Below are 14,509 nucleotides of genomic sequence, written 5' to 3' on the forward strand. Positions count from 1 at the left end.
TTTACTTACCCAGTTATATTTGTTTTTATTTACCCAGTTTATTTCTTGTATTTATTTACCCAGTTGATAGTACTTTGAGACAACAGCCCTGGGAAACATACAGTGTGTTCACGTGAATCAAGCGGGAAATGGTGAATTTTAATTTCTGTCACATAGAAAACTTTTGATCTAGTGAAACAATTTTCCTGATAGTCTTTCTATTTCAGTCTTGGGACAGCAACATTTGAAAAAATAAACAATTTCAAGACTTCAGCAGTGTATTTTGAAAGCATATTATCGTATAGGCTTTGCATGTCCGTCATCAGTATTGTGCAATGCGAACTGATATTGACGTAGACTGTTAGAGAAGCCTTTGCTTCAAAGAGCAAATTACACTTTGTATACGGCATTTACTTGTGCAGGAAATGAACTGAAAATCACATCTACAACACCAACGACTAAGATCAACTGGGTAGTCTAACTTTGTGTCCTACCGCAAGAGAGTCACCACCTTTGCATGCATGCTTGTATCACTAAGTAACATAAACCCATTTGATGTCATGCTTCCTCAGCACTCTGTTCTTAACCTCTATGTAGGTTTTAGTACCTGTGTTAGAGTTATTTGTTTTCACATCTGCTTCTCCCAAAGGTGATGCATTTTCACAATCAGGAATCCTTCCTCACTTATCTTTGCCCCTTCAGCCCAAGCATGGTGCTGTGCCGTGCCAAGGCACTTCAGTCGTGTCTGACTCTTTGCGACTCTTTGGACCATAGCCTACCAGGCTCCTCTGTCCAGGAGGAGCTTCTTGCGCTTCTCCAGGCAAGAATAGTGGACTGGGTTGTTGTGCCCTCCTCCAGGGGATCTTCCCAACCTAGGGACTGAACCCAATTCTCTTATGTTTCCTGCATTGGCAGGCAGGTTTTTTTCTACTATACAGAAGCCCCCAAGAATGGTGCTGGAACCAAAATATGCGTCCAATAAATAGTGTAGAGAAAATTTTTAAAAAAAGAAAAAAGCCTTAGTTCAGGTTATGCTCAGTGCTTAGTCGCTCAGTCGTGTCTGACTCTTTGTGATCCCATGGACTGTAGCCCACCAGGCTCCTCTGTCCATGGGGATTCTCCAGACAAGGATACTGGAGTATGTTGCCATACCCTCCTCCAGAGGATCTTCCCAACCCAGGGATCGAACCCAGGTCTCCCTCATTGCACGCAGATTCTTTACCGTCTGAGTCACCAGGGAAGGCCAAGAATACTGGAGTGGGTTGCCATTCCTTTCGCCAGGGGATCTTCCCGACCCAGGAATCAAACCAGGGTTTTCTGCATTGCAGGTGAATTCTTTACCATCTGAGCCACCAGGAAATCCCAAGATCAGAATAGAACACCTTTTTATGCTTACTCACAATTAACTAGAAAATTTTAGGTTTTAAAACAATTTCCCATGAAGTTAGTAACTATTATTATATCACAGTTATTCTCACTCTCTATTTGATGAGATATAACTTTTACTGTGCCAAGCATCTTATATCTGACAGCAGAGCTGGAGAGAGGTCTGGGGCAACCACAAGCTGTACCCACTATCTACAAGGAATAATCAAGGAGGCTTCTCCGATGGCTCACCAAGTAAAGAATCTGCCTGCAATGCAGAAGACACAGGAGATGTGGGTTCAATCCCTGGGTCTGGAAGATCCCCTGGAGGAGGAAATGGCAAACCACCCCAGTATTCTTGCCTGGGAAATTCCTTGGACAGAGGAACCTGGCAGGGTACAAGTCCATGAGGTCACAAAAGAGTCAAACAAAACTGATCATGAGCATGGAGGGGACAAACTATACATCTAGAGCAGGACCATATATGTCTTTGAGATTTCTCAGTAGATTGCCACCTGCTGGTTTTAAAGTCACATCTCTGAAAAACTTGTTTCTCTTACTACTCAGAGAGCAATAAGACAGGCATGGTGGGGCCATGGTGATGCACTTGAAACAGTAGTGGGCTGAAGTCCCAATTCTGTCTTTGTAGAGCTCCGTGACCATGGACAAATCATAAAGTCTCTCTTGGCTTTCATTTCTCTAGGTGGAAACTAAAGGTCTAGGGCTACTTCTGCTCTGGGACCATTCTGGGTGTGTTTCTCTGTCAGAGATCCATGAGTTAAGGTCCATTATTGCCAGATCATATCTAAATCTCTGATCTGTAAATACACCATCCCTCAATTGTTGTGATACATGAGAAGATTGGGGAATGAGGATGTGTGTGGATTTTCAGACGCTTAAGGAATGATTCAGACTGACCAACAGACAGTACTCTGAGCATAGGGTCTCTGAGATCACCTTGCTAGGGACAGCTATGAGTTTGTCTGGAAGCTCCCCCTCCTCTACCTGGGGGTTCCCAATTCCCCTGCCGTTAGTAACAAGATGTGGTTAGCCTGCTTTTCTAAGACCACTTTCATGCTATCTTTTAAAGAGTTAAACTCGGAACACAATAACAGAAGCCCTCTTGTTTTGTTTTGTTTTGAGTCTCCATATCCTTGACTTTCTCTTCTTCTACCTGAATTAACTGTATCAGAATTAATTCTGTAACCAGAAGCAAATGAGGTGGGCCTTCAGGTTCTCAAGCAGGCTGAAGCTTGCTAACAAGAGACCGTAAGTGGGTACACCCAGCATCTATTAGATTTCCTCTCACACTGCTGTACTTCAAAGTCCCCTCTCTCCATTTCTTTTGTAAAACTGCACATTGGAAGGTCATTGTATCCATTTTCATAACCATCAGGTATAATGGTTTGGGCAGCAAGAGTAAGACAACTCAAGAGAAAATGGTCATAGCAGCAGAAAGATAAGTTGGTTCGCATAGGAGAATGGACAACTGGCTTTGGACAAGGTTACACACAAGAATACACATTCTCCCCTGTCCTCCGGCCATTTCAAGCTACCACTTGAAAGCTCTCAAGTCATTCCCATAAAGGAATGAACTAAAAAATCTAGCCCTTTCAGGTACTTGGTAGTAATGCACCCTTTTCTAAACTTGTCTTGAGTATCCAGGATCTAAATATACTTTGTATCTGAAAGTTACTCATAGAGCACCTCACTGGTTTAGTTTTTTAGATCTTGTTCAGCTTTTTAGAGTAATTTCTCTTTGCTTACGAATTAACGGATAGTTTCAGACATTATCCATTGTGACCAAAACTATAAAGAATCTTGTATACCTAAAACTAATATGATTAAGAGGGGAAAGAAAAATATAATCAAAGGAAGGCTAGCACCTCCTAGTTTAATTCTCATCCATGCTTAGAAATTATATTCAAGTTACCAAAAAAGCTCAATAAGCTCCATGGCAGAGAATGTAAATAAGAGGCAATATATATTCGTTTTATTCTCTGATGCTGAAATTCTAACCTAATTTTAAATATGTATTTTAAAGTTTTAAATACATGTGTGCATACATATATATATTTACATTCTTACATGCAGGGATAGAGAAAATTCTGGAATACATGGAACCAAAACATGTCAGATATAGAAAAAATCACCAAATTCCCTTAAACTGTTCCCATTCCTTTGTGATGTTGTGTTGCTTAAGATGTTAACAGGATCACTCCGAACAATGCCGTAAATACCTCCTACCTGGATACAGTAGCAGCTTAATTATTTCTGTGATGTTCCTATATAATTTATAAAAGCACCTTTGCTTCTTAGAGCTGCCTACTTTCTTAAATATTAGATATTTCTAGCGAATTTTTAAATCATTTATTATATATTTATGTTATACAATCTAGGAAAACAGATATTCAAAGCCACCTTTAATTTCACCACCCTACAACTAATATAATTTCTAGTTGTTTTATTTGAATAGTTTCTTCCAAATCATAGAGCATATACAATTTAGTAATCCTATTTTTTTCACTTATTATAGCATATATTTCATTCATACTTCTACAAAGTCTTCGCATCAGTGTTTTCATATAAGTGATATCATATGGTATTTGTCTTTCTCTTCCTGTCTTGCTTCACTTTGTATGATAATCTCTCGGTCCCTCCATGTTGTTGCACATGGCTCTTTTTTATGGCTGTGTAGTGTTCAGTTGTATATATGAACCACATCTTTATCCATTTACCTGTTGATGGACATGTAGGTTGTTTCCATGTCTTGGTTATCATGAATAGTGCTGCTATGAATACAGGGGTGCATGTGTCTTTTTTAACTATAGATTTTGTCTGGGTATATGATCAGGAGCGGGATCGCTGAGTCACATGATAGTTCTATTTTTAGTTTTCTGAGGAAACCTCATATTGTTTTTCAAAGTGGCTGCACCAACTTACATTTCTACCAACAGAGTGAGAGGGTTCCCTTTTTTCCTCCCCCTTTCCAGCATTTGCTATTTGTAGACTTCTTAATCATGGCCATTCAGATCGGCATGAGCTACTCCGTGTAGCTTTGATTTGTGTTTCTCTGATAATCAGTGATGTTGAGTATCTCTCCGTGTGCCTTCTGACTATCTGTGTGTCTTCTTAGGACTTCCCTGGTGGCTCAATGGTAAAGAATGTGCTTGCCAATGCAGGAGATGCAGATTTGATTCCTGGGTCAGGAAAATCCCCTAGAGAAGGGAAGAGCAACCCACTCCAGTATTCTGGCCTAGGAAATCACTTGCACAGAGGAGTCTGGTGGGCTACAGTCCATGGAGTTGCAAGAGTCAGACACAACTTAGCCACTAAACAATAGCACTCACTGTCTTCTTTAGAGAAATGTCTGTTTAGGTCTTTTGCCCATTTTCTGATTGGATTATTTGTTTTTTTTACTGTTGAGTTGTATGAGCTGTGTACATATTTTGGAAACTAAGCCCTTGTCACTCTTATCATTTGCAAATTTTCTCCCAGTCCATAGGTTGTCTTTTTGTTTTGCTTATGACTTCCTTTGCTGTGCAAAAGCTTGTAAGTTTGGTTAGGTCTCATTTGTTTAGTTTCATTTTTATTTCTATTGCCTTGGGAGACTGATATTAGGTTTTTTTTTGTTTGGTTTCTTTCTTTTTTTTTTTTTTATGATTCAAGGATTTATTAAGTCATACATGCAAAACATACTGCTAATCGCGTTAGCAAAAGATCAATGTAAAAACACTCCACAATTCTGCAACTGTCAATTTAAAAAATTTTGTTCTAGTGGTTGAAAGGTCCAAGCTCGTATTCTTGCCAGTGGGTACGTTGTACAGAACTTGGTTAGCACAAGCACGGGGCTGACGGAACCTCACAGACCCCAGGGAGCACAGTTAGGGCAAGGACAGAAGCGTCTGCACGCGGTGAGGCAGGAGGGGTCAGTCGTTAGTCACGGTGCGGCGTCGGTCATCTGGCCAGTGACGCTGAGGCTTACAGTTTAGGAATATCTGAAGTATCTCAAAAACCATAAAGCTGCAACACATGATTTTTACACCTAGTTTACTAGAAAACTAAGGAAAGCACTTATTAGCTTTGAGTAAAGCAACATGAAAACAGGAGTGCACTTTTACTAAGCTACAAAAAAAGTTTCTAACGCATATTCAGAAAGATTTTATAATACAAGGAGGCATATTGCTCATTAAGAATGGGCTCTATAAGAAAAACACTAAGTTAGCAACTATGAGGATGACCAGGTCAAAGATGGATTAAATGCCCAATTTCAGAAGGGGTGGGCAGGTTTAGGAAAAGGAAAAGCTGAAGAAAACACTCACTGATAATACCGACCTTTCTTTATCTACCGCATTTGACAGAAATTAACCTTTTAAAACCTTTACCCGTGGTGCTTTTAACAGTTTTAATGATTATGTGTACAATGTAGTGTAAATTAATCTCCACATTTTGTCAAAATACTGTCTCCATCCTTTGATGACGAGCGTCCCACACACTCCACCCCAGGGCACCCACGGACAGAACACTTCATCGCCGGGAGCACTGAGTTCTGTTCAGAATCTCACAAGAGCTAAAACACTAACTCGTTTTAAAAAAATCTCACTACAAAATCAAAAAGACTGATCCAAAGAGTGAGCTGTTAGGCCCGTGCGCGCTGACGTACAGTACAGTGTTAGGTAGGGAGCGTGGGCTGCGACATCGTGACTCGTCAGGTGCAGCGTTTCAGGAAGGAGGCTGTGCGCGCTCTTCCCGCCTGAAACTCGTCAGCGAGGGTCTGCACCTCCTGCCTCCAAAGCTAGTCTCTTGCAGACAAAGGTCTCTCCACAGCTCAGCGCTCAGTGTTCTCAGCCCAGCAATGCAACTTAGTTCACAAAGTGTTTTGGCAACTCTGAGCAAGAATAGGGGCTTTGAAAAATAAGGCTTTAAGGAAGCTTGTCATTTTAGGGCTGAACTTTAATAGAATGTGAAAGTTTGAACTCTTACACTTTAAACAAACAAAACCTAGAAATTACTGATTGGTTCAAAACGGTTTTATGGAAAAACTAATCTGTAACAAAAACTTGGCATTGAGTGCGAAGGCTCCACGTTTGATCAAAGCATACAAAGGGTCCTGGGGGCGGACGGTGGGGGGCAGACGTTCACAAGAGCAGGCACTTTCTCTTCCTCTTCTTGACGGGGGTCGGGCAGAGAACCGCCCGGATCGCTTCATCAAACACTGTCTTGAGGCCTCGCTGCGTGAGCGCCGAGCACTCCAGGTATTTGACGGCACCGATCTCCTTGGCCATGGCCAAGCCCTGCGGGTAGGTGATGGGCGTCAGCTTCTTCTCCTTCAGCTTCTCGATCGTGTCTTTATCATCCCTCAGGTCAAGTTTCGTCCCCACCAGGATGATGGGTGTGTTGGGACAGTGGTGTCGCACTTCAGGGTACCACTTTGCACGAACATTTTCAAATGATGCAGGACTCACAAGAGAAAAGCAAATTAAGAATACATCTGTCTGCGGGTAGGACAGGGGGCGTAATCGGTCATAATCTTCTTGTCCGGCTGTGTCCCACAAGCCCAGATTCACGGGTTTTCCATCCACCATGACATTGGCAGAGTAGTTGTCAAAGACAGTGGGGATGTATTCTCCAGGAAATGCATTGGTAGTGTAACTGATCAGGAGGCAAGTCTTACCCACAGCTCTGTCTCCCACCACCACACACTTGATGGCCTGCATCTGGGCCGCTCGCTGGGCCGCGGCGGCGGCGGCGGCGGCGGCGGCCGGGCGCTAAGGAGAAGGGCGGCGAGCTCGGGGAGAGGCGGGCGGGCGGGCGCGCGGCTGCGGGCGGCAAGGCGCGGGGTGCCGGGGCCGCTGTCCACGCCGCCTCGCCCTCCGCCGACGGAACGCCGGAGCCCAGCAGCAGCCACCACCCAAAGCTGGGGAAAACTCTGGTTTCTTTTTTAGTTCAGAGAAATATTAAGAGAAAACAAGCAAGCAAGATTAGACCACAGTTGACCTGCTTGGTTTACTCTTGTTGACATTTTTTATGTGTGTGTGGCTGCATTGAGTTTTAGTTGTGGCATGTGGGATCTTTGTTGCATCATGCAGGACTTTATTTCCGGCATACAGACTCTAGTTGTGGCTCATGGGCTCAGTAGTTACGGCTTGCAGGTTTAGTTGCTCTGTGGCACGTGGCATCTTAGTTCCCCAACCAGGGATTGAACCCACATCCCCTGCATTACAAGGCAGATTCTTAACCACTAGACCACCAGGGAAGTCCCTCTTGTTGACATATTTTAATAAAACTAATATATGTGTTCAGTTAGCAAACCCAAACTGCATTTTAAAAACACACACAGGAATGAGCCTGGACTGATGTTGGTTTGGTTTTGTATAACTAGAAAGGAAACAAAGTGTCTTGAGTCCTAAGGCAAGATTTGGTGGAGGAAAATGCAGGCTGTTCTCTGGGATCACATCTGTTTTATTAACTGGAATCAAGGCCAGCAGCTGAGAGGGAGGACCGGTGAGGAGGTACTAGAATTTCAGGAAAGGACAGAAGCCGTGAAGCGGTCCTCTCCGAGAAGAGGCATGCTCACTGACTAGGGGAATGAGGTGGGGCCGTCAGTTGTGCCCAGAGCTCCCTAAGACTGACAGTCGTGGAGCTGGTGTGAAACAGTCCTCTGGGTTGGGAACTTCTCTGCACCGGTATTTAGCTGCTCAGGTGCAAGGGCAGAGCCCAACAGAGAGAGATTTCATCAGGGTTGGCCCGAAGAGCCCTGGGCAAAAGCAGGGATTATAACACTGCTAAACTCAGGGAGAAGGGAAATAAAGACACCCGGGGCAGAAGTGTGATGGATTTAAATAAAGTGATGCTGCTACATCCAAATGCTGGCTAAATGATGAAACCTCGAGGTGCTTGGCCTTAGTTCCTCCAGGGTCCCTGTCACCACCTTCCTTGATGTGTTCCTCCCCCACTTCCCCCCATCTAGCCTCTAAACAGAGCTCGTGTCAACTGACACACAGCAGCCCACTCACTGAAAAGCTCAAGGGCTATTGATTTAATCAGACACTTGCTTTTTGGTCAGTAAAATCTTCCAGACGTAAAAGTCTCAAATCTCTTAAGGGTAAAATTCCAAACCACTAATAGATACTGAGGATGAATGAGTATGTTTATTAAATAAACCAAAACATAAGATGTCAGTGTCAGAGCAGGGCCTGGACTGGTGACTTTTGATGGATGTAAGACCTGGGTGGATCAGTGGGTCCTTAGAGCAGTTATTTGAAGGTTCTGCAAAGTCATCTTGAACTTGGACTGGAATCTCTTCATTGGTTACATGGTGAAAATTCTGAGGAAATAAAGCTCTTGCTTTTACACATTCTTCTCCCTTCTTTTCTCCCCAGGCACCAGTACAGTGTTAGGTAATCCTTAAGAAGATATTTGGGCTCCCCAGGTGGCGCTGGTGGTAAAGAACCTACTTGCTGATGCAGGACACATAAGAGATGTGGGTTCGATTCCTGGGTTGGGAAGATCCCCTGGAGGAGGCAATGACAACCCACTCCAGTATTCTTGCCTGGAGAATCTCATAGACAGAGGAGCCTGGTGGGCTACAGTCCATGGGGGTAGCGAAGAGCTGAATATGACTGAAGCGGCTTAGCACAGCACAGGAATATATTTACAAAATGACCAAGTATATCCAAGTAGACCAGCCAGAAGCTGACATTGACATCAGAGGAAGGACCGGAGGGATGGGAAGCCCAGGAATCAGCATGTGCACATCCCTCAGCACAGTCCCCCACATCCTCTGAACCTATTCTAGAGCCACGTTCGCTTTCCCAAACACTCAGCCCAGAGAAGCAACACCGGGCAGCACTCGAATAGGAAAGCCTTGCACTGCTATTTCCCCCTGAATCTGGGCCGCAGCCAGCTTCCGCAGCAGACGATTCATTCTGATCAAAGAGGGAGGAAACCTGTTTCCTGGCCTCCTGTCCCTGGGAAGGAAGATGCACCCCCCAGGAGAAGAGCGGGGTGTGAGGTCCCCTGGCCGCACGTGCAGACCCTGCCCGGCCTGCCTGCTGCCTGCTTTGTGGGGATGTTGTGCTGCTAGGTCCAGCCAGCAAGAGGCTCAGGGGGGTAGGGGAGTGGTCCTCAGGGGGAATCTGTCCCTCCCCTGTACAGGAAAAGGAGAAGGGAGCAGGAACTCCATAGTCTTAGTACCTTATGCTGATGTGTGCAGATATAAGACTGGAAGGACCACTAATCAAATATAAATGTTTATCTTTGCCTGATGAGGTTACTTGTGATAGCTAATACCTTGCTTTTGCTTATATTGGTTGCCTAAATTTTCTACAGTGAATATGTTTTACTTTTAGGGGTAGGAGGTGGGAAATGTTCTTTAAACGTCTCCCACTTCCTGCACTGGGGAACATTAGCTCATTTGATCCTCACACAACAGGTTTCTAAGATGGGAAAGCCCATATTTATCTTCTTTTGTGAAGATAAAGAAACTGAGGCCCTGACTTTACATCATTCTGCTCTGGGTTATAGTTATCCCAAGTGGATGGATGCCATGGGCAAGCCCCCTTTATGATACCCTGTGCCCCGCCTCCCCCACACCTGGCTAGTATGGCCACCCACACCTCTGAAGCCATCTCCCTCGCTCCACCTTTTGCAGCCTGCTGAAGGCTGCTGCTCATTGTTCAGTCAGTGGCTACTAGAGCAGAGAAGACAGAAGCCTTTATTTTGAGACTCAGTATCTGTCCCCAAGGCAGCAAGAAGTAGCACAGGGGCTTGCTATCTCCTGCTATGGCTTCTCTTTGAAGAGAGAAATCTTAGAGACTAGAAGAGGTTGACTAGTTTGCCCAGAATCACACAGCTAGCAAGTGGCATAGCTGTTATATACACCTAACATTCTGACTGTAGAGATCTCCCAAGCAGCCACTAGATGAGAGCCACTCATAGATTCATTCAAAGCAATACAGGGGAAGCACTCTTGGCCAGCATACCACCAGGGCTTGGGGAACCTCTTAGCTCTTGACCTGCACTGGTCCATGTGAATCAGAAGCACTGGAGATGAGAAGATGACCAGGAAGAATAGGAGATGGGTTACGTCTGAAAGAATTAATCACATACATTGAGGACAATGGGAGCCAGGCTTCCCACTGTTAGAGAGGGGAAACCTGGGAAAAGGGAAGACTAGAATAACTCAGGTGATGCTAGATTATAACTGAAGCCATTGACATGAACACAGGATTTTCAGAATACATAGATAAAGATAATTTATGTGCATGCTAAGTCGCTTCAGTCATGTCTGACTCCTCATGATCCAGTGGATTGTAGCCTGCAAGGCTCCTCTGTCCATGGGATTCATCAATTAAGAATACTGTAGTGGGTTGCCATGTCCTCCTCCAGGGGATCTCCCCAACCCAGGGATCGAACCTGTGTCTCTTACATCTCCAACATGGGAAGGCAGGTTCTTTACCACTAGCACCACCTGGGAGGCCCATAGATAATGTGTATGTGTGTATACAGCTCTACCCACAGAGAAGACATGGAATTGATGACACTCTGGTAGCAATGAGCATGTTCAATATCTAAATCTTGATTTCTAACTACCATCCTCAGCTAAAAATTAACTAGGGCTTCTTACAGAAATGGATGACTCCAAGGCTGAGGCAGCAAAAGTATCAGACATGCTTGAATTTCTTCTGTGAGGAATAAGAAGTTCTCCAAGAATGATGGCGACTGTCAAAGGTCACAGGACCTTAAAAAAGCTCTCACTGGCCAAATCTGGGCCAACTTAAGCATCATAATAAATAATACCAGTAGAGGATGATAATTCATTCGATAAAATAAGAATCCATGAAGTCATACTGACATAGATAAATAAGAGAAAGCTCTGCCTTATATTAATAATGGGATGCCAACGAATGTGTATAGAAGGAATGGTAGCATATATAATTAATAAAAATTAATTTTCAGCCACCTTAATAATAATTAGGCCAGGTAAGAAGCACTTGTAGATGCCACAATTAATGAATAAAGGTTTAATGAGGGATTCGATATTTATATGGTCTTAAAAGAGTTGGACACGACTGAGCGACTGAACTGAACTGAGCTGAAACTATATCCCAGCAAAATACTTATTAACATTGTAATGAATATTTATAAATATTTATTAATATCCCACCACAAATTACTTATTAACTTTACTGTGGAAACTAACCCAACATTTAAAATCAACTATACTCTAATAAAAATTTAAAAAAGAAACCACTTTACTGAGAAGAAACCCAAAAGACACCATCTTAACCATATGATAAAAATCAACATCACCACAGAGAAGGAGAAATGTAGTATGACATCCCTTATAGGTGGAATGTAAAAAGAAATGATACAAATGTACTTGCAAAACAAATAGATTCACAGACTTAGAGATGGAACTTATGATTGCTGCAGGGAAGAATGGTGGAAAGGGATAGTTTGGGAGTTTGGAATCGACATGTACACACTGGTATATTTAAAATGGATAAGCAATAAGGACCTACTGTACAGCTCATGGAACTCTGCTCAATGTTATGTGGCAGCCTGGAGGGGAGGGCAGTTTGGGGGAGAGTGATGCATGTGTATGTATGGCTGAGTCCCCTTCTCTGTCCACCTGAAACTGTCACAACATTGTCAATCGGCTATGCCCCAATGCAAAATAAAAAGTTTTAAAAAAATCAGCATCACCAGTAATAGTTTAAATCAGCATCACGTACCTGCTGAAAATATGTACTGAGAGTACAGAGTCATTCCTGTGATATTCCTGTGGTATACTTGAATCTGATGATAACTCGTTCAATCAATGTACGGACAAAACATCAGACAACCCCAAACTGAGGGACGTTCTTCAAAGTAACTGGCTTGAACATGTCAGAAATGTCAAGATAACAGAAGAGAGCGAAGTGTGAAAGTCACTCAGTCGTGTCCGAATCTTTGCGACCCCACAGAGACTATAGCCCCGCAAGCTCCTCTGTCCATAGGGATTCTCTAGGCAAGGATACTGGAGTGGGTTGCCATGCCCTCCCCCAGGGGATCTTCCGAACCCAGGGATGGAACCAGGTCTCCAACGTTGCAGGCAGATTCTTTACCAACTTAGCCACCAGGGAATAAGAGAAGACTAATTAACGGATTCCAGATTTAAGGCGACTAAAGAGACATGCCAGCTTCCTACAATGGATGTTTCTGGACATATAAGGACATCATTGGGATGATCAGTGAAATTTGAGTGGGGACCTGTGAACCAAAGATTGTACAATACTGAAAATTTCCTGATTAGGATGGGTGTCCTCTGACTATGTCAGGAATCTCCTTGTTTTAAAGAAATACAGATTGACGTATTTAGAGGTAACAAGGCATCACACCTTTTGCAACTTAATTTCGAAGGGTTGGGGAAAAATAATAAATGTATTTGTAGAGAGAGAGAGATGGAAAATATGGTGGAATGTTAACAATTGGTGAATCTGGGGGAGAGTATTCAGGACTTCTGTGTGCTATTCTAGAAACTGAAATTTTTTCTGTTAAAAATTATTTCAAAGCAAAACCTACCCCCAAAATTATATGCTGCTGCTGCTCCTAAGTCGCTTCAGTCATGTCCAACTCTGTGCAACCCCATAGACGGCAGCCCACCAGGCTCCCCTGTCCCTGGGATTCTCCAGGCAAGAATACTGGAGTGGGTTGCCATTTCCTTCTCCAATGCATGAAAGTGAAAAGTGAAAGTGAAGTCACCCAGTCGTGTCTGACTCTTAGGACCCCATGGACTACAGTCTACCAGGCTTCTCTGTCCCTGGGATTTTCCAGGCAAGAGTACTGTAGTGGGTTGCCATTGCCTTCTCCATATGCTACTGAGTCACTTGAAAAATATTAAGTTATTGATTCATTATCATTCTTACAACTGGCAGAAAATTTCATCTCAGTTATGCAATGATTAGTGGAAGTATTTAAATGAACTTTTAAACATATATTACTTACTCATAGAAGTCCTTGGTTTAAAATTAAGGTATAAGTAGGCTTTTAACCAAAGCATATTCATTTATTTTCTCAAGGACTATATTATACACTTTCCCCTCCCTCTAGAAGAGAGATATCATACTTTAGAATGTGTTCCACATACATATAGGCTAGATGAAAATAGTTGATACTATTCAGAAAATAGGAAAAGAATATCAACCCTTACATTTCTAACAATTTCAACAAGTGAAAAGCAACTTTTCGAATTAGAACAATAAGTTATCTCATTACAGAATATAATCTATTTTGCCTAGTGGAAAAAGGAAGACAGGTGGGAAAGTTACTAATAGTTAAATTCGTACAAATCAAGCACAGCTCACGAAGTGCTTCATTTGAGATTGCTGAGTTTCAATAGTTTTTATGGGCTTTCTAGAGACATGCTAATGAGTAAATTTTCCAGGTGTTTGCAGAGAACTGGCAGATGTGGCTGAAATAGAAAGATCCGTGAACATACTCATACTTATTTGGGGCAGAGGGCTGACTCAAGACGGTTGAACTCTATTCTCCTGCATCCTACAAGATGCAATAGAGTCATGGAGGGGTGTAACCTTAAAGGATGCTCCAGAAACATCAAGTCATCTCAAATAAAAGAGACAACCCACTACTTATCACAGGTGCCATTCTCGAATACATTATGTTCATTATTTACTTGCCATATCCTTTAAGAACCCTTGAGGATTGCGGTGTGAGTATTCCTGCTTCCCAATGATTAAAGCCCAGGTTTCCAAATGATTGAACTCTCTCATTTCTGAATTTCTCAGCCTGATAGTTACATCCAGTCCAGAAGTCAGGTGACTGAATTCATTTCCTGGCCTCAGGAAACAACTTGCTAAGTGTCTCCTTTGCCTCACTTCCTCATCTCTAAAATGTCTTCAGGGGAGTTCCCTGATGGTCCAGTGGTTGAAATTCCATGCTGCCAATGCTGGGGTTTGATCCCTGGTCAGGGAACTAGGATCCCACATGAAAAGTGAAAGTGAAAGTCTCTCAGTCATGTCTGACTCTTTGTGACCCCATGGACTATAGAGTCAGTGGAATTCTCCAGGCCAGAATACTGGAGTGGGTAGCCTTTCCCTTTTCCAGGGGATTATCCCAACCCAAGGATCGAACCCAGGTCTCCTGCATTGCAGGCAGATTC

At 43.2% G+C, this 14,509-nt stretch overlaps 1 protein-coding gene across 1 annotated transcript; it reads right to left on the reverse strand.

The window, feature by feature from the left end:
* Nucleotides 1–4,989: 4,989 nt before the first annotated feature.
* On the reverse strand, nt 4,990–7,270 carry LOC122681912 (ras-related C3 botulinum toxin substrate 1-like). Its single transcript, XM_043884502.1, has one exon. It carries the CDS (start codon nt 7,059–7,061, stop codon nt 6,483–6,485), a length of 579 nt encoding a protein of 192 aa, XP_043740437.1. The 5' UTR covers nt 7,062–7,270; the 3' UTR covers nt 4,990–6,482.
* Between the last annotated feature and the right edge of the window lie 7,239 nt (nt 7,271–14,509).

The sequence above is a fragment of the Cervus elaphus genome, chromosome 23 (assembly GCF_910594005.1).
Source record: "Cervus elaphus chromosome 23, mCerEla1.1, whole genome shotgun sequence".
Taxonomy (NCBI): domain Eukaryota; kingdom Metazoa; phylum Chordata; class Mammalia; order Artiodactyla; family Cervidae; genus Cervus; species Cervus elaphus.

Bases quoted from the DNA above. Each gene is read 5' to 3' on its own strand.
- LOC122681912 (XM_043884502.1), bottom strand. From the start codon at position 7,061: ATGCAGGCCATCAAGTGTGTGGTGGTGGGAGACAGAGCTGTGGGTAAG.